General features: G+C 35.9%; 2 protein-coding genes across 2 annotated transcripts; one reads left to right on the top strand and one right to left on the bottom strand.

Moving 5' to 3' along the window:
* The first annotated feature begins 8,510 nt into the window (after positions 1–8,510).
* Positions 8,511–22,367, top strand: LOC115411127 (regulator of G-protein signaling 20-like). Its single transcript, XM_030123075.1, has 5 exons — positions 8,511–8,695; positions 12,561–12,721; positions 19,660–19,743; positions 19,847–20,081; positions 21,431–22,367. Exons 2-5 carry the CDS (start codon positions 12,564–12,566, stop codon positions 21,617–21,619), a joined length of 666 nt encoding a protein of 221 aa, XP_029978935.1. The 5' UTR covers positions 8,511–8,695; positions 12,561–12,563; the 3' UTR covers positions 21,620–22,367.
* Positions 22,291–27,433, bottom strand: lypla1 (lysophospholipase 1). The gene is made up of 9 exons (XM_030123074.1): positions 27,071–27,433; positions 26,896–26,927; positions 26,718–26,783; positions 26,472–26,519; positions 26,307–26,377; positions 26,130–26,203; positions 25,489–25,590; positions 23,334–23,510; positions 22,291–23,231 (listed from the first exon to the last, which is right to left on the bottom strand). Exons 1-9 carry the CDS (start codon positions 27,137–27,139, stop codon positions 23,172–23,174), a joined length of 699 nt encoding a protein of 232 aa, XP_029978934.1. The 5' UTR covers positions 27,140–27,433; the 3' UTR covers positions 22,291–23,171.
* Between the last annotated feature and the right edge of the window lie 167 nt (positions 27,434–27,600).

A 27,600-nucleotide genomic window follows, 5' to 3' on the forward strand; every position in this document is an offset into this window, starting at 1 on the left:
ATTTCACCTGCCTGCATTAAATCATAAGGGTAATGTTCTACTCTGCAATGTGCTGCGCTTGTCACAACTTACTGCTTTCTACAACAAACCCCAAATAAGCATCTCTCTGAAAACAACGTCTGTAGATAAAACTTAAGCCATCCATCAAATGCCCAGAGGAAAATGAATTATGGTGCTTCTGAAGCTGTGAGTCAACATTTTATCCAAATGACAGATGTCTGCAGTCGGAGGTCTCCATACAGTTGTTCCTTCTGTTTCTCTGCCGCAGGAAAATGACCATCGGTATAGTAGAGGCAAACCAATTTCCTCCTGTACAAAAGCTTTGTTCGGAATTAAATTGGAAATTAACAGCAATCCTGAGACAGTCCAAATTGTTCCAATATGTGCATCAAAGAAGAGTCTTTCATTATCATATGGCTATAATGAAGTAGTAGTAGTATCTGTCTAAGAACAGGTCCAATCAAACCAGGTTTAATCAGTTTTATTTGAAGATGCTGAATTGAAAAAAGTCATTTGTAACATACAGTTTGTCCATTATTTTATGGAGAGAATATTTCACACCATAAATAGGAGTTTTCCTCATTATCACATGTTTCAAGGGGCCTTTTGGCGACTATCTAACAAAGTTCATGTCGCTGAGCGGCTGAACTGGGGAAAATTGCCCGACGTGCCTCAGTCCAAAGAACAATCCAGGGTTTAAACAAGATTCCTTTATTTTGTATCACACAAAAATCTTCAGGCATCCAAACATTAAAACATCTTGCAATTTAGTTCATTGGCATTAAATTAATCCATGACAAGAAAATATACATAAAAGGACAAAACAAAGCGGTCAGCAAAAAGTGAGCTTCCCCCCATCACCCACTCACTACCTAACCCCCACCTAAAGTGAACCAGTGATATATATCACAAATTGCTACCGTCACCAACACCACGTGTGTTGAGCTGCATTATGTAATGAATTCCCATTATGTGATAAAAGTTCAAAATGTAATAAGAATGTCACATCATCTTGTAATAAAGCTGCATTATGTAATAAACTGACGCATTTTGTAATAAACTACGTCAACACATTATGTAGTAAATTTTTTCACATTATGTAGTAAGTTAGTACAATTTGAGAAATTTATTACAAAATGCACTTGACACATTTAGTCATTTAGACACGTGTTTGGTACTGATTAGTGTGTGTTTATCGGCAAAACACATTTTAGTTACAAGTTAGCCACCAAAGGTGTGTGACAGTTTTGCTCTTTTTTATATCCAGAAATGTTGTTGACATTGTTAAAGACACTTTCCTGAGTTTTTTTTTTTTTTTTTCAACTGGCATAGACACCTTATATTGATCAAAATATTTTAATTTGCCTTAAAAAGGTTCTGTTTAGAAATAAAGCCATTTATTGTTCAACATCAGCATTTTCTACTTCGTGTGTGCATGTTGGAGTGTGTGGACTAATTACCTCCGCCAAGGAGGTTATGTTTTTGCCAGGGTTTGTTTGTTTGTTTGTCTGTCTGTTTGTTTGTCTGTCCGTTAGTGTGCAACATAACTCAAAAAGTTATGGACAGATTTGGATGAAATTTTCAGGGTTTGTTGGAAATGGAATAAGGAAGAAATGATTAAATTTTGGTGGTGATCGGGGGTGGGGGGGCCCACGGGGGGGCCCACTGATCAGCCTTGGCGGAGGTCTGCGCTCTCCGAGTGCTTCTAGTTGCAAATGTACTGGTAATAGGTAGGCTATCATTAGCACTACTACAACTACTAATCTGCAGGGCTACTTCAATTAAAGAGGGGAAAAAAATCTGCTCGAGTGTTGTTATTACGTAATGAACCATGTTATTACATTTTCCAGAAAATAAAAATGTGTCAAGTGCATTTTGTAATAAATTTCTCAAATTGTAATAACTTACTACATAATATGAAAAAATTTACTACATAATGCATTGAGGTAGTTTATTACAAAATGCATCAGTTTATTACATAATGCGGCTTTATTACAAGATGGCGTGGCATACTTATTACATTTTGAACTTTTATTACATAATGGGAATTTATTACATAATGCGGCTCAACACACGTGATCCAATTAAAATGCGTCACTACGTAGCTGCTACATCACCGAGCCTACATCTGTCTCCTACAGGGCCACATGTAGTATTTCAACTTCCAAATATTCAAAAATGATCTAAAATTATCTTTATAGTTAAAATTATCTTAGTGGAGAAGACCCACTAAGAAAGGTCAAGGTCAAGTTAATTTATATAGCACATTAAAACAATGCAAAGTGCCCAAAGTGCTGTAGAAAATTGTAAATACAAACACAAGATATACTAAAACTGGTAAAATAAGAAACAACTTTTAGAGTCAGTGAAAGTGACAAAGTGATCAAAGTTAGAATCACTTGTTTTCTCCACTGGACTCAGCTCTAAATGAAAAGAATGGAGTTTGATGCTGAAATAGCAGCGTTTCTTCTATACGGATGACTTTGATTATGAAACTTATGAAGGTATAACATTATTATGGGACGTTATTATCTTTGCTAAGGGCCCCTTTACATAGCACAGAGATCATTGGGTGACCAGTGGACAATCAAAAACTGGCCAGATCTCCTAAGCCTCGAAAAACCCCTTTCTGCGTACAGGGGTTGGACAAAATAATGGAAACACCTTCACCTCAAGATGATAATGCCCCAATCCATACAGCTAGAATTGTTAAAGAATGGCATGAGGAACATTCTAATGAAGTTGAGCATCTCGTATGGCCGGCACAGTCCCCAGACCTCAACATTATTGAGCATTTATGGTCAGTTTTAGAGATTCAAGTAAGACGTCGATTTCCACCGCCATCGTCTCTAAAAGAGTTGGAGGGTATTCTAACTGAAGAATGGCTTAAAATTCCTTTGGAAACAATTCACAAGTTGTATGAATCAATACCTCGGAGAATTGAGGCTGTAATTGCCGCAAAAGGCGGACCTACACCATATTAAATTATATTTTGTTGATTTTTTAAGGTGTTTCCATTATTTTGTCCAACCCCTGTAAATATTTGGGAGATCCTTGTGCACTCATTGTGGCTTTGGCCTCCTACTTTAAACTGTCTGGTCAGTCGGATCAGACAGGGGGGTCATCGAGATAGTCGTACCCATTCCCTCATTGATCTCTCAACCATCTCTACCTTTGGGGTGGAAAAATTTGGTGTTCATTGAAAGATTGCTGAGAGATCATTAGGAGATCGATGAGATTTTTGAGCGTTCCTTGAGCGTTTGTTGAGAGATTGTTTTGGACCGAGTCAAAACTTTGAGGAGACTGTGGAGATCACTGGAAGATCATTGAGAGACTTTGATGATCACTGGGCACTCATTGAAACATCGTTGAGAGATCTGGTCATTTTTTCATCGCTCAACAATCACCACCTCTGTTTAAAGGGGTTTAAGTTCAGCATTTGTTGATACTCATTCAGACTAAACGGTGACAGTTCTGACCTTTTTTGGTCGATTCCAAACAAGGTTATTATCGAAAACTAACAAAATGATGAAAACTAGAATTGAAAAAACATTTTCGTTGACTGAAATAAATAAAAACTATAATTAAAAGAAAAAACAATAAGTAACTGAAACTGTATTGTGTGCTTACAAAACTAACTAAAACATATAAAAATTATGGATCAAATTCCCTTCGTTTTCATCTTTGTCAGTGTCGGATTGATATGAAATAAATTTATTTCACTTCAGCAATTTTATCTGCCGGCACCATATTATATTTAACGGTTCGTCACTTGTGGTTTCCAGTCGTCTTCTGGTTCCCACTCTTCCTGGAAACATGGAGACTAAAGTTAGGAGAAAGCAGCAGAGTCCTGTCTGGGATTTATTTGAATACGACGGAGAAGAAGAGAAAAGATACAACAAAACTAAAATTAATACTAAAACTAAGCGTTTAGAAAAAAAATTAAAATAAAAACTAGAAAACCTGCTCTAAAAACGAATTAAAATGAACTGAATTAGAGGGGAAAAAAAGTCAAAACTAAATAAAACTAACCTATAATGAAAAATCCAGAACTATTATAACCTTGATTCCAAACAGATCTTTAGTGCAGATATTAACACAAACTGTACAGAAAACAGGGTGATTTGTGGTTTTACTGTGGCTGTTTAGACCTAAAAACAGAGCTAAGCTAACAGAGCTATAATGTAAAGTATCAGCTCCAACAACACATCAAGATTAGAGGACAGTTATATTTGGACTGTCAAAATAAGCAGCTGTGAGTTTCATTTTGAAGGAAAAAAAACATAATACAGATGTGTGTGAAGAAGGACTTTTATACTTTATTTAGTGAGTGATAGAGTCTATGGATACATAGTGTTGATGTGTTGGTGGTTTTGGTCCTATGTGTGTTCTGGTACACAACTAACCCCTGCTGTTTAGACTGTGGAATATCAGTACTACATATAATGGCCTGCATCCATTAAGTCTGATTTAAAGAGTGTAGAAAAGCAGAAAAACAACAAATCTGTCAGTGGTAGAAGGACACTATGAGATGAAACCTGTGTTGTGCAGTGAGGTCTGCAGACCCTCTCTACCCTCCTCTCATTCAACAGCAGTGGTTCAGCATGACCAACTGAGCCGTGAGGGTGTAAGGTATTTAATCAGACAGATAAAATAAAAAAGAAGAGTCATTACAGCAGAAGCCTCTGTGGCTTTGAGATAAAGTAAAGGTTCACAGTGTGTGCCTTCTGAAAGTACAGCACAAAAATGAGAGAAAAGTAGAACAGATGGGAATAATGGCCTGTAATGAATTGATCTCAGACTGGGAAAATGAGAAATATAATTACTAACGTGCAGGTGACTTCACATCTCATATGTTCCACTCTGTTGGAAATGACATCGGCAGCTGATTTACTGAAAATGTTTGTAATGCTGCATGTTCTTGGTACTGCTGATATTCAGAATGCGTGTCCATGTTGTATGACTACACTGGCCGACAGTTTATAGGTACTTACACCCATGTGAACAGATGAACAGATTCATACATGGGTTTCCAGGTCCAGTGATAGATCACAGCAGCCTATAAGCAGTTATCTCACAAGATGGCAAAGTTCTTTGAAGAAGCAATTCCTCTCAAAGATTACAACATACGATTGACGATAAGGCTTAAAGAAAATGACTCCTGTGTATTGAATTTATTTTATAGCGGTGCCACACGTACAGATTGGAAGGGGATGGATATTCGTCCCCCTCTGCAATCACTGCTTAGCATATTTTCACTGCCACATTTGCAACTTCAGCTGTAGATAGTCTCAGCCCACAGGACGAGCTGTTCACTCAACTACGGAAGAAGGGAGTCTCTTCAATTTTTATTTATTTATTATCCCGCCCCCTGAAGGGGAGGCAAGGAATATTGTTTTAGGTTCGGTTTGTTTGTTTGTTTGTTTGTTTGTTTGTTTGTTAGTTAACGCTCTGGCAGCAAAACTTGGTTGAATCCATACCAGATTTGGTTTACAGATTGCCAGTGATCCAGAATAGAGTCCTTACATTATGGGAAGAAAAGGTCAAAGTTCAAAATTTTTAAATCATTTTTTAAATTTTTTTTTCCACCATTTACTTATAATTGCTGAAATTTCAAATGTCTGTAAAAACATGAATTTTGTTTCAATTTACTTCAAACTTGGCACATATATAGAGGCAACTGATATGCTGACATCAGCACACGCATAGACTTGATGACATCAGTTGGGTCAATGCCAAATTAAGCTACAATACGTGCAAGGGGCGGGGTTTGTTGTGCCTGGCACCACTTGCTATGTATTTACAAATGTATTTATTTGTTTACAAATTTATTCATTTATTCATTACTAATTTTTTTTTTACTCATTTATTATTTATTTATTTTATTTCTGATTATTCTCTGTGTTAGGGAGATGAAGTAAAGCGTACGTGTATCACATACAGTATATCTGGTTTTCATCAGATTATGCAGAGACTGGAGATATTTACCCATAAAGACCCAAACCTCCACCATCGACCAAAAACATTTCCTGATGTAAAATGTGGATCCGCAAATCCTATCAATACATGTAAATAATTGTTGTAAAATGCAGTTTATCATCTTTTCATGGTCGTCAGATATGACCCATTTGGACGTTCAGAGGCTCCATAGTGAACATAAAAACACCGTCATCTTCTACAACATTGATTCACCAGTAAAACCCAGAGTTTGATCAAAGACAGTGGATGGAGATGCTTGGTTTATGTTCAGTTAATAATAGATTTGCTGAAAAAGTTACATTTTCTTCAGTTTTCTCTGTTTTTGATACAACCCCCAACTTTAATCTGAACTTTAATGAACATCTACATGATCAGTGAATTAAATATAAAAAAAAATACCAGATTTTCACTGAAAAAACACAGAATACAGAGGATAATATAACAATAAATGGTGATAATGAAGGTTAAAAATAGAGAAAATTCATTTGGGAACTGACGCAAAAGTAACACTGGGTCTTTTTGGGTTAAGTTTTATGTGATTTTTGTGTGTCACAGATAATGCTCAAGGCTTATTCTCCCATTTAAACTGATGGCAGAGCATGTGAAAATATCTGTGACTGCATCTCACATTCCAGCTTCCAACTGAAAATCAAACATCCATGATTTGATAATTAGACAAATACATTTTAACCCTTTCATGCATAATGGTCACCACAGTGGACAGCTGTTTAAAGGTGTTCTCTTGTATATTCATGGATTTTGTTGTTTTAGTTTCATATCAGCCAACACAGCAGACACTTATGCATCATCCCATACACTGACATTCATACCATGACTGTAACTTTGCTGTTGATAAACCTGATCTGCAGTAACATGTTTGAGTTTTAAAAAATTACTAATTGTTATTAGACTGTAATTACCAGTTTTGTTTTGCTTTAGAAACAAAAATGATTTTTTTTTTTTTTTTTTGCATATTATGTCCATGCAGGTATGTTGAGCTGCATTATATAATAAATTCCCATTATGTAATAAAAGTTCAACATGTAATAAGAATGTCACGTCATCTTATAATAAAGCTGCATTATGTAATAAACTGACACATTTTGTAATAAATTACCTCAATGCATTATGTAGTAAATTTTTTCACATTATGTAGTAAGTTATTACAATTTGAGAAATTTATTACAAAATGCACTTGACACATTTTTATTTTCAGGAAAATGTAATGTGCTAAATTTATCTTTAAACTGTGTGGTTAAAGTTCTGATTACATTACCTGTAGCTCCTGTGACTAATTTCTTCTAAATTTCTCTGAAATTATATTAATTTAGATTGTTATTACATAATGAACTATGTTTTTGTTTTTTTGTTTTTTTTAATGAAAATGTGTCAAGTGCATTTTGTAATAAATTTCTCAAATTGTAATAACTTGCTACATAATGTGAAAAAATTTACTATATAATGTTTTGATGTAGTTTATTACAAAATGCTTCAGCTTATTACATAATGCGGCTTTTTTACAAGATGATGTGACATTCTCATTACATTTTGAACTTTTATTACATAATGGGAATTTATTACATAATGCAGCTCAACAAGGTATGTTAAATAAAATGTTAAATGTGAGGAAATATCACATTAACAGCATTAAAAATGTTTTTATGTTTTCACACAGTATATCAGTAAGTAGATGTTTCTGTGCTTCTAAAATTAAATGCATGGTGTCCAGCTGAGTGGACATTTTTGTAACTTCATGAAAAAGAGGTTCATAAAAAAATCAATCGCATTTTTTTTTTTTTTTTTTTTTTTTAATGCCTAAAGAGGAATAAAAACGTTCAGGGAAAAAAAAAAATCTTGATTAAGGTTCTCATAATTCATGCTTGAAAGGGTTAATCAGTGGTACTTCCAGTTGTACTGAATCAGGACCAGAGACCTGGTCTCATCTGGTTTTCCATGTCAGACAGAAGCTGTGTAGTTTGCTTTATATTCCGGTTTGAAGAGCCTGTGTTTGCTTAATCCAGTTTTATTCCACTTAACTTGCTCTCTCCGCTTTATTTCACACCATTCTGAGAAAACCCGCACTTGGGTAAATGGATCTGTAGCGCCATCTGATGGAGGTGGAATGAACTGGACCTGATGGGCAGAGGTGAGGATGCAGATGTGAGGACTGAGTTTCCAGATGTTGGAGTGACTTATTAACAGACTTGGTGTTCAGAACTTCTCCAAACCTCCATAATAATAATAATAATAATAATAATAATAATAATAATAATAATAATGATAATAATAATAATAATACATGTGCATTCAGATTGTATCTTCCCTACTGGGGTTGAACAAAAATACCACTAGAAATAAATATAGATGGTTTATTTATAATTTACTCCACAGAACAGAAAGTTTAATGTCATTACATAATCAGCAGCAGCCGCACATCTCCAAAACCAGTGATCCGGATCAATAATCAAATGAAATCCTGGTCCGTGTTGGACTGAGCTGCAGTCAGTTTCCTGCCAGCCTCCGTCTGTCCTGGAGAAGCCATTTCTGTAACAGACAGCATTGTGTTCTGGCCGCTAATTCATGGGCGCAGAAAAATCTTTTCACACTTGCAGGGGACGCATGCGCAAAGAGGACCCCAACTGGTTTGTGTCAAGTCGAGGCAGACGGATGTGATCGAGCCAAAAATCACCTGTATTCTGGCATTCATGGTGACACAGTGAGTACGCGTTTATATTTGATCTGTTTTGGATAGTGTAGGCCGCTGGGAAAGCTTACAAACATCCCAGTTCGTGCATCTTTTCTGTTTTTTTTTTTTTTTTTTTTCAAGGCGGATAAATTTCAGCATCCTATGAGGTTGGAGCATCTTTACTGGATATTCCAATATTTACCATGGACAATCCGGTGCATGTTATAATATGCATTAAAACCATATTAGAATGGATCCTACTGTAACCTAATGTTTAACATGTATTGCTTTTAGAGACAAACCTGGACCACACAGTATATTATCACCTCCTCTGATCAGATAATTGCATTATTTCTGTATAAATAGCTACGTTTCCGTTTGCTTTGGGACTGATTTGCTTTTTTCTTGAATCGACCATTCCATCTGTGCATCCTCTGGTGGATGCGACTGATGGATGCGATCTCTGCGGTTCAGGAGTAACGCCTTGTCGCTATCATTACCGCTCATCCCTCACAGACGCACAACCAGAGGAGGAGGAGGAGGAGGGGGGGGGGGGGGGTGATGCTCATCATCACTGTTTGGTTTTATTACCCTCAGCATTATGCACTAAAGCACTGGGATGTTTGGCACTGGCTCGTGGAGGTTTTTGCACAGATAAATATGAAGTTTGAATGCATGATGCTTTTTCTGTTTGGCCTCAAATATGTCGATTTTTCAGGTTGCAGCGCGCGCACAAGTTGAGGCCACGCGTCATGACCGTGAAGTAGTCGTGCATTCCAGTGTGTGTGTGTGTGTGTGTGTGTGTGTGTGTGTGTGTGTGTGTGTGTGTGGTACTAAATTAGGCACAACACAATCACTGTCATTCTCAAGTATCCAAGGTTGTTCTGCTTCATAAATCAAGTTTGTATTTTCTCATAAGGAAAATAACTGGGGCCTTATTAACCCTTTCATGCATGAATTATAAGAACCTTAATCAAGATTTTTTTTTTTTAATTTTTTTTTTCTGAGTGTTTTTATTCCTCTTTGGGCATTAAAAAAAAACAATGTGATTGATTTTTTTTTTTTTTTTTTTTTAATGAAGCAATTTTTCATGGAGTTACAAAAATGTCCTCTCAGCTGGACACCATATGTTTAATTTTTGAAGCAAAGAAACATGTATTTACTGCCATACTGTGTGAAAACTATGAAATACAAACATTAAAAGCTGCTAATTTGATGTTTTCTCACATTTTAACATTCACTATGAACAAAAAGTTATGGATATTTTTAATTTTTGGGCTTTTTTTTTTTTTCAGCTGGGATTCTTGCACAGCGCTTTTTATTTGTTTTGTGTGTGAATTGAATTGAAGCACATTTTTTTAATGACCAGACAGTTTTATTTACAAATGGCAAAAATGACAAAAAAAAAATAAAAAGACAAAAAAAAAGAGAAATATCCTTAACTGTATTTATTGACATACTGTGTGAAAACTATGAAATAAATGTTTTTTTAATTATACTAATCTGATATTTTCTCACATTTTAACATACTATAATAGTAGTTATTACTCACTCAAATAATATGCAAAAAACAACAAAACACAACAACATAAAAACAAACAAACAAACAAACTGTTAACTACAGTCTAATAACAATTAGCAACTGATTTACACTCAAATATGTTGCTGCAGATCAGGTTTTATCAAGAACAGGAATGTTACAGTAATGGTATGAATTGCAGTGTATTATGGGATGGTGCATAAGTATTCACTGTGTTGGTTGACATGCAAATAAAACAACAAAATCCATAAATATACAAGAGACCAGAGGTTATTTGGTTTCTAGATATATTTTAGATTGATTTTATGTCTCAAAATTAGGCTAAAGTTGAACTGCATTTTGATTTTTTTTTTTTTTTTAACCCTTTCATGCACAGTGGTCACTACAGTGGACAGTTATTCTACAGCTGTTCTCTTATATATTCATGAATTTTGTTGTTTTAGTTTTATATCAGCCAACGCAATACACAATACACTGCAATTGAAAACATTATTGTAACTTTGCTGTTCTTGATAAACCTGATCTAACATGTTCGAGTGTAAATCAATTCCTTGTTATTGTTATTAGACTGTAATTAACAACAAAAGTTTTTTTTGGGCATATTATGTCCATGAAGTGAGTAATGACTACTATTAGAGTACACTACAAACAAAAAGTTAAGGATATTTCTCTTTTTTTTTTTTTGTCTTTTTATTTTTTTGTCATTTTTAATAAAACTATGTCTCGTCATTAAAAAAATGTGTTGCAATTCAATTCACACACAAAACAGTAAAAAGCGTTGTGCAAGAATCCCAACTGAAAAAAAAAATTGCCCAAAAATTAAAAATATCCATAACTTTTTGTTCGTAGTGCATGTTAAAATGTGAGAAAACATCAAATTAGCAGCATTTAATGTTTGTACTTCATAGTTTTCACACAGTCTGTCAGTAAATACATGTTTCTTTGCTTCAAAAATTAAACACATGGTGTCCATCTTGGTGGACATATTTGCAACTCCATGAAAAATAGCTTCATAAAAAAAATAAATAAATAAATTAAATCGCATTGTTTTTTTAATGCCCAAAGAGGAATAAAGAAAAAAATCTTGATTAATGTTCTCATAATTCATGCATGAAAGGGTTAATGTGGTTTTATTAAAAAGATATTTAACCTCCTGAGACCCAGGAAAGTACAAGATTTGTCATTTTTTAATTAAATAATTGCCTCTATTAGAAACATCATGATGTAACAGTTTTTTCAGATGCCTTTTTAAAAAAAATCTGTTGAATGTCCTTTGCGGTGAACAGTTTTATTATTATTATTATTTATTTTATTTTTTTTTGTCTAAAGTTGTGAACCTCTCGTCCAAACGTGGACAGTAAACCCATGTATGGGTCTGAGGAGGTTCACTTTAGCAGATCCCAGATCAGTCCGCATTCTAAACTCAGATGATCCTTTAGTTGACAGGGGTCAAACATGCGGTCCGGGGGCCAAATCTGGCCCACTAAAGGATCCAATCTGGCCCATAGGATGGATTTGTGAAATACAAAAATTACACTGAAGATATTAACAATCGAGGATGTCAAAATCATTTTAATTCACATTCCACATACAGACCAATTAGATCTCAAGTGGGTCAGACCAGAAAAATACTATCGTATTAAAACTATAAATAATGAAAATTTTATCTTTGTTTTAGTGTAAAAAAGTAAAATTACATGAAAATGTTTCTATTAAAAACTGTTATTTTACAAAAATGTGAAAAACCTGAAATGTCTTGAGATAAGTAAATGCAATTTTACCAATATTCAGCCTGTTATTAAATGTTTTGTGCATTTTTTACAATTGTAATGTAAGTTGTAATGCACATGTGTAAAGGATAAACTGATCATCTGAGGCATAATATTGTTAAAATTGCACTTGTCTTTCTTAAAATGTTTCCAGTTGTTCATGTCATTCAGATTTTTGTAGATGTAAACATTATCATAATTTAATTTTACTTTTTTCACTGTTATTATTTTACTGGTCCGGCCCACTTGAGATCATATTGGGGTGAATGTGGCCCCTGAACTAAAATGAGTTAGACAGTCCTGCTTTAGTTCATTGTCTGTCTGAGGGTCTGTACAGACTGAACCCATGTGGTTTGGACTATAGTACCTTTAAAACCTTTTGGACAGTGAGTTAAACTGTGTACACAAATGTGGACATCATGCATGAAAGGGTTAAGTCTGGTCTAATGTTGTGATTTCTTAGACTGTGATGTATGTGTGTGTGTGTGTGTGTGTGTGTGTGTGTGCTGCTTAATGCAGTAATAATCTTCCAGTAAACCTTCCCTTCCCGTGCTCTCACTCCTGGTATTCCGTTTTCCTCCCTCAGTCCATGGGCTCAGAGCGGGAGGAGATGCGTAAGAGACAGATGCAGGTTCATCAGGAAGCAGCTGCCAGTGTCCTCCAAGCCCGCCACAGAATGGGAAACACCCCCACCAACGCCTCAAACGCCTGCTGCTTCTGCTGGTGCTGCTGCTGTAGCTGCTCCTGGTAATAACACTCCACTGCCTCCCACACACACATACACATACACACACATACACATACACACATGGCAGGGATGGGAGATGTGTGGTCCAACGTGTCGAAATGATGCTTATTTCTGTCAAAGCCTCAGATGCAGGAAACACTACAGGGCACAGATGTCAAAGGTTCCATTCCGGCCCGCAGGATGAAAGTGCAAAAATGAACCTGAACAGTCCAGGTTGTCCAAATCATTTTGGTTCAGGTTCCACATACAGACCAATGTGATCTACAGTAAAAATAACAACACAATAACCCATAAATAATGACAACTACACATGTTCTTTGTGAAAAATTATGTGGGAAAAAATGTAAGTGAAAAAAATAACATTACACTGTGAAAATATTTACATTTACAAAACTATTCTTTCACAATAAAATGCAAATAAATATATAAATAAAAACAAAGATGAACAACCCACAATGTGCAATTTTAACAACATTCTGCCTGTTACAAAATGTTTTGTGCATTTATGGATCCACTGTGATTTGTAGTTGTGTGAATAATAATAAGAAATGGAATATTGTAGAAATTGTTCAAATTTTAGTTCCAAACTCCAAAATTTTAGCAATATTCTGCCTGTTACCAAATGTTTATGGAACATTGTGTGTAATGTACATGTATAAATAATAAGTCGAGGCATAATATTGTTAAAATTGCACAAATTTTTCAAATGAAATTTCTGTTTTTTCAGGTTATTCACATCTTTTTTGTAAAATGTAAATATTTTCATAATTTAATTGGGGTTTTTTGTACTAAAACAAAAAGAAAAACTTAGATTTGTCATTATTTATAGGTTTATTAAGTCATTATTTTACTGGTCTGGCCCGCTTGAGATAAAATTGGGCTAAATATGACCCCTGAACCAAAATGAGTTTGACAGCCCTGCTATAGGGTGAAGTCAAGGGAAGGTTAACATCTGGTCAAAAAAATCAAAAAATAATAATAAAAAAAATAATAATTAAAAAAAATATCTACACCAAACTTATATTTTTGGGTACGTAATTACTTATATTTTCAGGAAAATATAAGATCATACAGATCATAGATGTTCTTGAGTAAATTCAAAGGTTATTATATCAAAACAGAGAAAAATGAAGGAAAAGTTACTTTATCAGCAAATCTATCATTAACTCAACATAAAACAAGTGTGTCCTTGATCAAACTTTATGGGTTTTACTGGTGAATCAATGTTGTAGAAGATGACGGTGTTTCCACGTTCATCACGAAGCCTCTGAACGTCCAAATGGCTCATATCTGATGACCATGAAAAGATGACAAACTGCATTTTACACCCATTATTGATTTAGTGGATCAACAGGTATTTAACTAGTTTAAATCTGTAGATGGTTTAGGTCGGCGGTGGATGTTTGGGTCTTTATTCGTTAATATTTAATATTTCATCCTGCATTTTCCCAGATTAAAAGGCTGCATCAGAGTCCATCACAAGTTTGACAGAACAGTGTAAAAAATCCATTAATTTTGATGTTTGTTGTAAGAAATCTAATCTGTTGCACAGGTTGATTTAGCGCATCTGCAAATATGGAGCTGCAGTTACTGATTGATGTGAAAGGACTTTTTAATAACTGATGCATAGCAGAATGCATTCTACACACAACATTGACATTCAGAACAAGCTTTTCTGTTTATTGTAACCTTTGAGACAGAACTTTTTTAAGAGGGCTTCCATGTGCAGATGCATTTTTGACATATTTATGTGTTACTGTTACATTTAGATGCAGTTGTAAGGTGTTTAAATGTCTTACTGTGAGGTACTTCAGAGTCCTGCAGACCTGTGATATCAGCCTCAGGTCTGAACTACATCTGAAAATAATCTAATAATGATTATTTATATTCTCGATTCTTATCATCATATAAACACAGCCACTTTGTGGATGTAAAACATTCCAAATGTTTGGCATTACTGTGGATTTTACAGTTTCTACAGGAATACCAATGTCATTGTTTGCTTTTTGCACAATGACAATAAAGGCTATTCTATTCTATTCTATTCTATTCTAATAACGGCATGTAAAAATGTAGAGGTGTCAAACGCATTTTAATTCAGGTTCCACATTCAGTCCAATTAGATTCTCCAGTGGGCTGGACCAGTAAAATAATAACATAATAACCCATAAATAATGACAAATTATTCTCTTTGTTTTAGTGCAATAAAAAACATTAAATTATGAAAATATTTACATTCGCAAACTATCCTTTCACAAAAAAGATGTGAATAACCTGAAGAAATTATACTTCATTAGAAAAGCAAGTGCAATTTTAACAGTATTATGCCTCAACTTATTTATACATGAACATTAAACAATGTTACACAAACATTTGGTAACAGGCAGAAAAATGTTCAAATTGCACTTGATTTTCTTTTCATTTCAGATTGTTCGTATTTGTTCAGGTTTTTCACATTTTACTGTCAAAGAAAAGTTTGTAAATATCAGTATTTTCATAGTGTAATGTTATTTTTGTCACATATTTACAGGTTATGTTATTTTACTTGAGATCACATTGGTCTGTATGTGGAACCTGAACTAAAACCAGTCCCACATCCTTTACTGTTAATATTTTCAGTGTAATTTTTGCAATTGGAAATTTATCCCCTGGAACCTTTGGTGGGCCAGTTTTGGTCCATGGGCCACATGTTTGACACCCTGCAGTAGAATGAAGTGTAGCAGGGATGGAAAACAGGAAGGAATGGACTTATAAATAAAACTTACTTCATGAGTAAAATTCTTAATTAGTCCTTTATGCGTTTCCATTGCTCTGCAGTGACAGATTAAAGTCATATTCAGTGCCTTTTTAACATATTACTAACGTGGACTGGACCTCTGCCTCCACGTTCCCACTGTTTCTAACGCAGCACCCAGAAAAACAGATCCACCGTGGTCGTCGGATCCACGCTGGGTCTCATTGGACAGAAGCCTCGGGGGTGTTAATCTGTTTTGGAATTATCAAGCGTTTACTTCCTCTGAGGACAGCCGACCTGTTGTGTGCAGAACACGGCCACGTTAAGTCAGTCCGCTGGGGCCCAGTAATACATTTTGTCTCCACATCTATATGAATCTAATTGTTGCACAGCTACAACAGCCTCATTCCCTGATGGGAGGGTGCAGAGTGGACTCTCACCTGAACCAATTAGGTTACAACCAGCTGCTACATCAGGTGTTGGGAACATTTTAATTACGTGTTGGTGATCCCCACGGGACCATGTGAACAGTTGACACACTTTGCTATTTACACAAACGTTCTCCGCTCCCGTTGGACTGTCGTGAGTGTAGGTAGATGTGTTGTGCTCTGCTAATCAGTACACGCATGTGTGGATTCTGTTTTCATTTTTTCTCTACATAAACCAGGGGTCTCAAACATGCAGCCCAGGGGCCAAATGCGGCCCGCCAACGGTTCCAATCTGGCCTATGGGATGAATTTGCAAAGTGCAAAAATTCCACAGATTCATTTTAGTTCAGGTTCCACATACAGACCAATATGATCTCCAGTAAAATATCTTACAAAAAATAATGACTCCATATTTTCTTCTCAGTTTAATGTGAAAAAAAAGATCACATTATGCCTATAAATAATCACAACTTCAAATTTTTGTCTTTGTTTTAGTGCAAAAAATAACATTAAATTATGAAAATACTTACATTTACAAACTATCCTGTAACAATAAAATGTGAATATTATGAACAAATATGAACAACCTGAAATGTCTACAGAAAATTAAGCACAATTTTAACAATTTTCTGCCTGTTACTAAGTGTTTAGTGTCTTTGTAGATGCGATCCATGATGCACATGTAGAAATGATAAGTTGAGGCATAATATTATTAATATTGCACTTATTTTTCTTAGGAAATTTCAGTTTTTTCAGGTTATTCACATCTTTTTTGTTTGGATAGTTTATAAAAGTAAGTATTTTCATCATTTAATTAGGTTTTTTTTGCACTAAAACAAAGACAACAATTTGGAGTCGTCATTATTTATAGGTTATTATTTTACAGGTCTGGCCCACTGGAGATCCAATCGGGCTGAATGTGGCCCATGAAAGAAAATGAGTTTGAGACCCCTGACCTAAACTAAATGCAGGGTTTGTACATGTTTTTAAGGTCAAATTCAAGCACTTTTAAGGGTCATTTTCAAATTTTTCCACCCTATCGCTGGGGTAAAATACATATCTACAGGAATACATAGACTTATGAGTATTATTACTCTGCCCGCCAGTAGGGTAGGCGAGGGGTATTGTTTTCGGTTCAGTTTGATTGTTTCTTTAACACTCTAGCAGCAAAACTATTGGTTAAATTCATACCAAATTGGGTTTATAGTAGTGTTTTTCAACCTTGGGGTTAGGACCACACTTGGGGTCGCCTGGAATTCAAATGGGGTCGCCTGAAATTTCTAGTAATTGATAAAAATAAAACTTACTAATAAAATATATGGTGAGTTGAGAGAGACAATCCCAATCCATAAAAGAAATGACAAACTCTGAAGCTGAAACTGAAGCACTGTGGTTCTGTTTATCTTTCAAATGTTCATTGTGGTCAGTTTCAGATGCTGCAGCTCTTTCATAATTCATAGTTTGAGTTCTTGTTTGTTCAGTATTGTCAGCCTTGTAAATCCAAGATGGACTGACTGTACATATCCTGACCAAGGAAAACAGAATTATTTGCAACATAGTGTAGCAAACTATGTGCAGTAATCTACACCTGAGTTTTCTGCCTCCGTCCACAATAATATACATTATATAGACTAAATGTCATCTAAAATCAGTGTTTATTTGCAACATAGTGTAGCAAACTATTACATGATCAAAAACAAATTAATTTTAGCAAAAAAATAATGTCTCCGTTTTGAATGTCTGGGGTCACCAAACATTTGTGATGTTAAAATGGGGTCATGAGCCAAAAAAAGTTGGGAACCACTGGTTTATAGATTCCCAGCGACCCAGCATAGATCTGATTACATTTTGGGAACAGTAGGTCAAAGGCATATAAAGATCAACTCCTCCTGAAGTATTCTTATAAATATCATGTAACTGTTCATACGCTGTAAAATGTAATGTGTTGTTTCAACTCAAAAATATGAGTAGACAGAGGGAACCAATAGTTGTGAAGAAAGGCACAATAATGGTTAAAACTGCCAATAATACCTGTGGTAACTGAACATACTGTAGAATGTAGTGAAATGAGTGGAAGGGCTGCCTTAAATGTTTACGTCAAATGAACAAACACAGCTCGTTTTCCTAACATACATCATGTCTCATTGAACTATCCCTGTTTGTGTGTTCCTGTCTTTGTTTTTGGATACATATGTTAGTAAGATGAACTCTTGGGGTAGTTGTTTGAACTTAAAAAATCAATTTAGCTCAATTTTCCTTTGGTTGACTCAAACTTGGGATCTTCTTCTTACTGAGCAGCTGTACGTACCACTGCACCACCATATCTGGACCAACTGTGCTCCAGATATGTGGGCCAGATAAAACATGTACAAATGCAGAAAGAATTGTCAATATGCACTGGAAACTTAAATTGGATGTCAGTGATCAATTGTTTTGAGCTTGTAAATTTGTGTTTGTTTGATTGTAACAGCAACTAAACCAAAAAAAACAAAGTGTTGTTGGTGTAGGCCAGGGGTGTCCAACCCTGGTCCTGGATAGCTACCATCCTGCGTGTTTTAGATGTTTCCCTCTTCCAACATACCTGATTCAAATGATAAGGCTATCATCAAGCTCTGCAGAAGCCTGATAACAACCGTCAGGTGTGTTTGAAGAGGGAAACATCTAAAACATGCAGGATAGTAGCTCTCCAGGACCAGGGTTGGCCACCCCTGGTGTAGGCTGTTGAAAATCAGGTGTAGGTGAAGGTTGATCATTTCTTTTTCTTTTAATTGTTCAATTAGGGGGCAGACAAATATAAGAAATATTTTCTTCATGCAGCTCCTTTCCACTCACGGAGGTGTTGATTTGAAAATGTGGTGTGCATTTACACTTAATTCTGTTGTCCACTTTCATGAAAGGAACATAATCTTCTACCTGTATTTCTGTGTGATTTTTTCATTTCTTCCCAAATCTCTATCTCTAGCTAAACCAAGACAAAATGGAAAATGTAATAATAATAATAATAATAATAATAATAATAACTATTATAACAGTTCAGATGCAGCAATTTCAGTTAAAAAAATACAAAGCTCCAAATCTTTTTTGCTTCCATATTTTCAAACAGTAGAAGTTCATACAGTTGAGGCGCTTTCTTAAAAAATAAATGCATAATGTATGTTTATAAAAATGTATTCCTAGCTTCGAAATGAGGTGCAGAAGAGTGATGATAAGTTCACGATCAGAAAACACACCTGCCAGTTGTCCATGTTGCATTTGGATGTTACGTCCCCAAAATGTCATGATGCAGGGCTTAACTCCGCCCACTCTCCTAAACTGTCATTGAAGTTAGGTCGACAGAATTTAAGCTAATTAGACAAGAATTTTCAAGTAAAAATTTGAGACATTTTTAACATGTATTTTTGTATTATAACAAGTCAAGTAGCCAGTTGTTCTAACAGAATAATATGTTCGCACAATTCTATTTTACAGTGTATATATTTAGTTTTTTACTCGACTGTCTGCATCATCCACCACCAAATACAGACGTGTCATTCTCTATTACTGTGGAAATCATTTGTCCTGCCTGAACTGTAGTTGTGACAGATGTGAAATTAGGTTCTAACCAACAACAGATGTTATTTTTAGTGTAGAAGGTTGACTTTAAAGGGCTTTAGAGCTATTTTAAATGTTCTAGGTTTTGTGTGGTGGTGTAAAAAAAAAACTTGTATGAGGATGTTCTTTAAATAACCTGATCAAAGTAACAACTGTCTTTTTTGTGTTTTTTTTTTACTTCCAGTCTGACTGTGAGGAGTGAGGACGAGACAATTCAGAGGTCAACTTTTGAGCGTAGGACAGAGGGAACCAATAATTGTGAAGAAAGGTACAATAACAGTTAAAGCTGCCAATAATACCTGGGCTAACTGAACACAGAAACAATGTATTCAATAAAGCCTATAACTGATTTTTCTTTTTGGCCATTTTAGCCTCAAGCCCACTCTGGAAGACGCACGCTCCTGGTCAATGTCGTTCGAGAAAGTGATGAAAAGCGCAGCGGGTCGTGGCTGCTTCAGGCAGTTTCTGCGGACAGAGTTCAGTGAGGAGAACATGATGTTCTGGCTCGCTTGTGAGGAGCTGAAAAAGGAGACCAACAAGACTGTGGTGGAGGAAAAAGTTCGTCAAATATATGAGGACTTCATCTCAATCCTTTCCCCAAAAGAGGTACCGAACCCACTGAGAAATTAATGATCCACTGGTGCTGTTTTCATATTTACAGAGCAGTTATTATTCTGGTATTGATCTGGATAATTGGACTAATGCTGCCTTCACGTGCAATCGGGAAGAAGATCCTTTCCACCTGCGAATTCAAAATTACTAATGCATTGTGTTCAAGTGCTTTTGTTGTTGTAGCAAAATGAAAAATTGCCAACACAATTTATCGTGGCCTGTTCCTTGGGTATAACAGTTTCAGACCTGTTAATTCATCTACTACAGCCTTTTGTTTTTTTCATTCATTCATTTTCTGAATTTTATCCTCGAGAGGGACATATACACACTGAGCCTGTTTACATGTACACCAATACCCCGATCATTATCCGATTTTTGGAGTTATCAGATTACTCAAGTGATCATGTAAACAGGATAATCTGATGTGTTTTATCAGATAACAGCAGTAATCTGATTATTGAGAAATCAGATTAACACACCTGGATTTCTCCCCAATACTCCTGTATGTCCTCCTACATGCTTACAGGTTAATCGGATTTATTTCATTCTTTTACATTTGTGCACGAGTAAACACAATTAAAGTCATAGAGAACGGAAAGTACGTAGTCAAATGGGAGCAGAAATTTGAGTCTACCATCACTATGTACTCGTCTGTAGTCCAGAAGAAATCCGATAATGGACTGGAGTGTCTAAACCAGGGTTTTTTGATTTTCGCATTTGGCAGTTAGATCTGATTATTACAGTTATCCGATTACTCCCAGATGCTGGACTTTTATGGTCGTGTAAACAGGCTCATTGACATACTGTATATAGAGATGAACAATCAATCACTCTCACATTCACACCTATAAGCAATTTATCTTAAACTTATTAATCTATTAATGCATGTGTTTGGAGGCTGGACAGAATCCACACACACAGGGACAACATGCAAACTCCACTTTTTTTTTGTAAAATTGTTTTTTTTTTGCAAATTGTGTCTATTTAATGTGCAAAATCATCAGCTAGCAGCAGCAGAACGTTAATAAAAGTAGTGTTTTTCATTCATGATTAATCCCTCTTAGCTCTCCGCCCTGGTGAAAGGTCAAAGGTTATTTTCATCTGTCCAACTCCTATCAAAAATTTTTTCAGTTCCCCAGGACGTTCATGTGCGATTTTCAAGTTTGTAACTAGTATTTACCATAATTCCCATAGCACATGAAGGCAGCATAAAAGGTCCTCTTAACATGAGAAACTATCCAACTATAGTTTTAAAATGACATATTTCTAATCAATATCTAATTCCATCTTCAGCTACTTCCCATACAGTGCTTACATCTGATTTTTCTGATGATTTCCTCCAGGTTAGTCTGGATTCACGCGTTCGAGAGGTGATCAACCGTAACATGCTGGAGCCGACCTCGCACACATTCGATGACGCTCAGCAGCAGATCTACACGCTGATGCAGAGGGACTCGTACCCACGCTTCATAAACTCTACGGCGTACACAGATCTGATGAAGAGTCTGGAGGAGCCTCCCCCCGAGCCATAGACTCTCACACTGCCACACACTCTTTTAGCTTTCACAAATGGCGCATGCGTCCCACCCGAAGCAGTTTTGTGTTCCTGTTGGAGTCCTGCTATTTAGAGAAAGACAGACAGGAAAATGAACACTACTTAAAACTGGTCTTTATCCAGCTGTAACTGCTGTTTATTTACCCATGATTAGCTTACCAAAATCCTTGGCGCAAACAAGAACAAATGCTAGGTCCAGCATCAGTTACTTGTTCGACAACATATCTATATTTTTATATATTCCCTAGCGCTTGACATTGCACTTTTCTACCTTGTTTAATAAGGGAAAGCATGTATCTGTGAGCACTGCATTTGTATTTAGGTATATTGTGAGCCTTAATGCATATCCAGTTCTTGTAGAAACTAGTAGGTTTTCATTTAATAGTAACTTAAGAAGAAGGAAAGTGCCTTGGAATAAGATCTTCTACACTAGCACCTTTGGTCTAACACGAATGGTGCGACAATGACTTCATATGTTGGTGCTTTCAGCTCTTCTCAAAGATCCGTTTTTACAAATCGATGAGCTGATTCCCGAAAATAGATCGTCTGTGTATTTCAATACTGTGATATTAGTCATATTCTATTTCATTTAAGCAAGACAGGGAGAAATAAACTGAATACATGACCATGACCACTGATATATTTGTGTATTTAAGAAAAAAAGGGATTTATGTGAACTAGCTATATGAATTCTCACAAATTAAATAAAGCACAATCGTATGTTGTTTTGCTGTTACGTGTCGTGAACATTCTCACATTGCATATTAAGCTGCATGGGTCGTATACTTTCAGTGTAATATCAGAGTATGTGCTTTGTCTGCAAATGCTTTATGGTGAATTTTGTTTAAAGGCATACATGTCACAGATCAGGACTGCCAAATCTATACTGCTTTACATTAATTGCTTATCTTTAAGATGTTAAAAATACTCAAAAATGTTCTTTCATTTTTCTAAAAGCCAGAGCGGATGCTTATTTTATGCAACAACAAACCCCCAACCAAATAATTTTCTACTTGGACTAATTTAAGCAACGCAAAACAGCAGATCTTAAAATCAGAGAAGCATAAATCAACAAAATTGCTTGATTAAGGTCTTAACTAAGTCAATTATTTAACTTAACTTCTAAATCCTAAAACAGTCTACATTAATTTAAAAAAAAAAAAAACATTAAACAACAGGCCATTTATTATGAGATAAAAGGTATTAACCAAATAGTATAGCCCTAGTTTTTCCGATACATACGTTTCCTGCAGAAAATGGCTTCTTAATGGCAAATACAATCAAGCAACTAATGTTACTCTACTGTGACGCTGAGGATCGTGTGTGGCTCCAGGTCAGGATGCAGCATCGTTTCAGTCCCGTCTGTCCCGGGCTCAACGTGTAGCCCCGTGTTCGGTCTGGCTCTATGAGTAGCAGCGTGGTTTTATTGTCAAGTAAGTCAGTGTTTCCTCAAGTCCGCAGAGTCTCGCTGGAGTCACACCTGAAGGACTCTGGTGATGCCGTGCGGGTGTATGCAGCCATTTCCCACTTCATTCGTCGCCGAGGGCAGGAAGCTGCTTCTCGATGAATCGCTTGATGTCCACCATTTCCTGCAGAGTCACAAAATAAAGCAAAAAAAAAAAAGTCTCTCATACAGAACGACGACAATAACAATATATCAAGAACCAAATCGGACTTGCTCCACCACTGACTTCTGGACAGGCGCTGTGAGGTAGACCCCGGTATGACTTGAAGGTGATGTTGGCTGGATTAATGAGGCCTTTCAGCTTCTCTGAGGTCTGGCTACCAAATACAAAGGGGACTAGGGGGTCCGAATCCCCGTGGCATTGGAGCACATGCATGTCCTTGTTTGCAGAGTTTGCAGCGGCCTGAGAATAGAAGAGATTAGGATTATTCTTATTATCAGATTATGACTTGGTTCAAATAGTTCACCACCAGTTGTATGTGAAGGAGTAGACTGGGCATTTTTGTATTTCCTCATTAATGTAGTTCCAATATAAAAACTGTAAACCTAAACAAGGAACCTGTAGGTGAGTCTGATCAATTTCCATCCCAGAATATAATGTAATTAATGACAAATATAAGCCTATAAGTTATGATTATACTTTGGCATATACTTAAATCACCAGGACATATGAGAACACAGTATAAAATATCTATAACCATAATATAACATAAAATAACCAGAATAATTACCAAAAACATACTGTATACATACGTGTGTACATATGGTTTATACGTGAAATTATTAACATTTTCATATACTATTTCAGAGCAGCACAATTAATGGAAATGAATCACAATCTCAATGACAGCCTGTGTTATTACATATTTGCTAAAGGCTGCAATTGGAATTAAATACAAAAAGGGCATGTGTGGAGATGATAACCTATTCTCTGAGTGCATTCTGCTTGTATGATAAAGAAATTACTAGTCTGTTTATGCAGTGCAGCATGCGCAGTGTATGGCCACATGACTCTCAAATGAGTAGAACAGGCCGCATGGATGCCACTGAGGGGTCCGATCAAGAGAAAGTGAACATCAATGTGAAAAAGTTAATCTGCACACATCATTTAGCAAGTGGGCTCATTTTTTTGCTAAAGATCTGTATTTTATGGAACTGTTATCCTTTTCTAAAATACCACTCCCACAGTACAAGAGAAGTTCTGAACCTTCTGATAGGCTGTATTAAATTAATAAAAAGACATGCAAAAAACTGTCTATGACTTAGAGAAATTAAAATTCTGAATGATGAACTTTGTGAATTCATACACTAATCACATTTAAAACAACTATCTGTGAACTGTTACTGATAAATTACTATTTATTTGTAATTTATCTATATCAGTATGGACCAGCACAAGTTTTAAATAACACTGTGTTAGTATTAAATACATTAAATAAAGCATTGTGATTATATCTGGCTTGTTGTTTTAAAAAATAAGTCAACATTTTGGGCGATACATACAATGGTAAAGAGTAGTCCACATGTTACTATAGCAACCTGTCCACGTGTTACCACATTCTCATGTTAATAAAGCAGAGACTTTTTAATATTTTACTCAAAATTTTATTTTCTGTATAGTTGAACGTAATATCTAAAAAGTTTTGTCCTACTTGAAATCAATTTCTGTCGAGAACCTTATATTTTGAATGTTTGCATAAAGCTTAAAAAATGTATGTCCCTTTCAAGTCCACGTGTTACCGAGCAGTAATTTGACATTTTTCACCTGAAAATTTTATCTCCCAAATTTGTTATACATAATGCTAAAGTGCTTAGCAATATCTACTCAAATATGTATAATACATGCATATAAGTTACTCTGCTTACATAACAGAGACTGCTGAACACAAAATGTGTCCACGTGTTACCGCTTGATCGGACCCAGAGGTAAAAATAAATAAACAAGTGAAAAAGTGGCGAATACCCCCGCACGGTCACCCCTCCTGCTCACTCATACCCTGCCTACGCAGGGAGTCCTGACTTTCAATCTTTTGAAAAACTTTTCAAAACTTTGTGAAAAAAAGTTTTCAAAAATGCAAAATTGAGAGAACGACACATGTAAAGAACATGTATGTGAAATTTGAAAAGAATCAGGTGAATAATGTTCAAGAAATCAGTTGGACAAAAATCTCGAACAGATGGACGGGCGGAAAAAAGGACAGACAATTCTTGGTATACCTGTATAACAAGACTTGTATGATGTATGATGATATTTTGGATTTTGTGAGACTGAAAAAAAAAAAAAAAAAAATCACTAGATAACTTTTGCTGCAGCCCTTATGTCTTTCATATGTAGAAGTCCAGGAGACGCACATATATTACATTTGTATACGGGTCTCTACCTGAGGGAAGGACTTGCGGAGAGGAAGCCAACAGCTAAGAGCAACCACTCCAGCGAGCTTCTGCTGGGTTGTCAGAGCTGTGTAGAGGGACAACGCTCCACCCTGGACAAAACAAACCAAAGATTAGGAAAACGCAAGAATGTGAACAGAGTCAAATAATAAAAATGGTTTGACTAGCGGTCACCATATTCAGGAATTTTACAAAATGTTTTAATCAGATTTTGATATTTGGTACGGTAATGTGCTCTGTACAGTATGACACTTTTTTTTTTTTAGAGTAAGTGCATTACTTTACTTACAGACTGACACTACATTATATTGTAATCCCTTTAAATAGACATGTGCCAAAACATAGCCCCAGTAAACCCAGGATTTTGTTTCCTTACTCAAAACAATCAGACAGAGAAACTGTAACATAACTATTACTTCTTCTTTTTCCTCAAAGTGTACTATTATTAAAAAAACAGTCTTTTGAAATATTTTATTATAACTTAATTTAGGGAATGTATAAAGTATATCTCAGCGCATGCAGCTTCAATTTGAAAATTTAATTACAGTTCATACATGAACAGTGAATCACTGAACTGTAAAAAGAGCTGTTATGTAATACACTGTGTAATCCTCATACATGCCACACCAACCTGTGAAAATCCACCCAGGAGAATTCTGTGGGACGGTATCCCATTCTTTACCTCTTGGTCTATCAAGGCCTTAACTGTAAAATGAATCACATGAACTTTGACCCACAAGTAAACACACTCTTGAGGCATATTTCTGCTCATGTATGTTCAATGGCAAGGAGTTGTTTGTACACATACTGTTTTCTGAGGCTCGTTTAATACCAATCTCATCTTCATCTGCCTCCGGGCTCAATCCGTAGATATCAAACCTGGAGGGCAAAAAAAAAAAAAAAAAAAAAGTTAGGATTAATGCGTATGTGACTAATCCGCTGTTTATTAAAATGTACTTGCAACTTTACTCACCAAGAAGGCATGGACATTCTCATGTTCAAGGACACAGGCATGGTGGGACTGAAATCACAGACAATATGGTTAATGCAAAAGTGATACATGAACACTGTTCTTTGGATTTACTGCAAACTAGAACAGCAAGTAAAATTAGATCATTTCCATTTGAAGCCAATCCAGTGTCGTTATGTTTGATAATCTGACATTGCCAGGACTTGCAGAAACGGATGTGTTCAGTGCACAGCTGCTGTCAATACTTACGCATGTGGACAGATGTATTTCACATGTGGTATCCTGATGCCTGCAAAAGCCTCAGCCCAGCTATGCCTGTCACAAAGTTACACCATTTTTACCACTTTCAAATGTTCAATATGATTTACTTTAGTTACAAACTGCACTACTATTATTATTGTTGTACTAAAAAGCTGATTTCACATACCCAGTATCACCAAGGCCATGCAGAAATATTACCTGTACCAAAGGAAAGGACATAAATGAATAACACATGGCGGAATGTGGCAGCTGGGGGGGTATGACTGAGGATCCGCAGGTGTTTCTACCGGACATGAAGTAGCGTTACATGTCTATTCACAGTGTTTGTGTGGCTAACTCACCGCTGCAGTGGCTTTCCGGGCAGCAGGCACAATGGCAGGTAAAGGCGCTGACATGTTATTGCCGCACATACAGCGCTGAGGCAGCTGATATGCAGGGAGAAGTTAGCTACTGTTAGCTAATAACGATTTCTCCTATTGTCAATCTGTGTCGATCGTGCTGCGACTCTGCTTGTCATATAAGAAACACGCGAAGGACAAATACAGACCACAGATGGAAGTCAAGGTCCTACCGCCTTGTTGTAACGCTGGTTGAAGTGGATTTCTCTTTGGAAGTTGAATTTTGTGGAAAAAAAAAATAGACGGACAAGATCACACTAACTACTTGCCAGTTGCACCAACACGTTAAATTGCCCCGCCCCCTCCGTAACACGATTGGTCATTATTAGAGGCGCTTTGTAAATGCAAAATAGTCATTGGTTGTTAGAAATGTCAATAATGGCTTCTTTAATCAGTTAAATCCTGAACAATGACAGCAAATCACACCCTGTGGCTTTTTAAGTTAAATGAATTAAAATCATTGTGTAGCAATA

Source organism: Sphaeramia orbicularis, chromosome 20, assembly GCF_902148855.1.
Source record: "Sphaeramia orbicularis chromosome 20, fSphaOr1.1, whole genome shotgun sequence".
NCBI lineage: Eukaryota > Metazoa > Chordata > Actinopteri > Kurtiformes > Apogonidae > Sphaeramia > Sphaeramia orbicularis.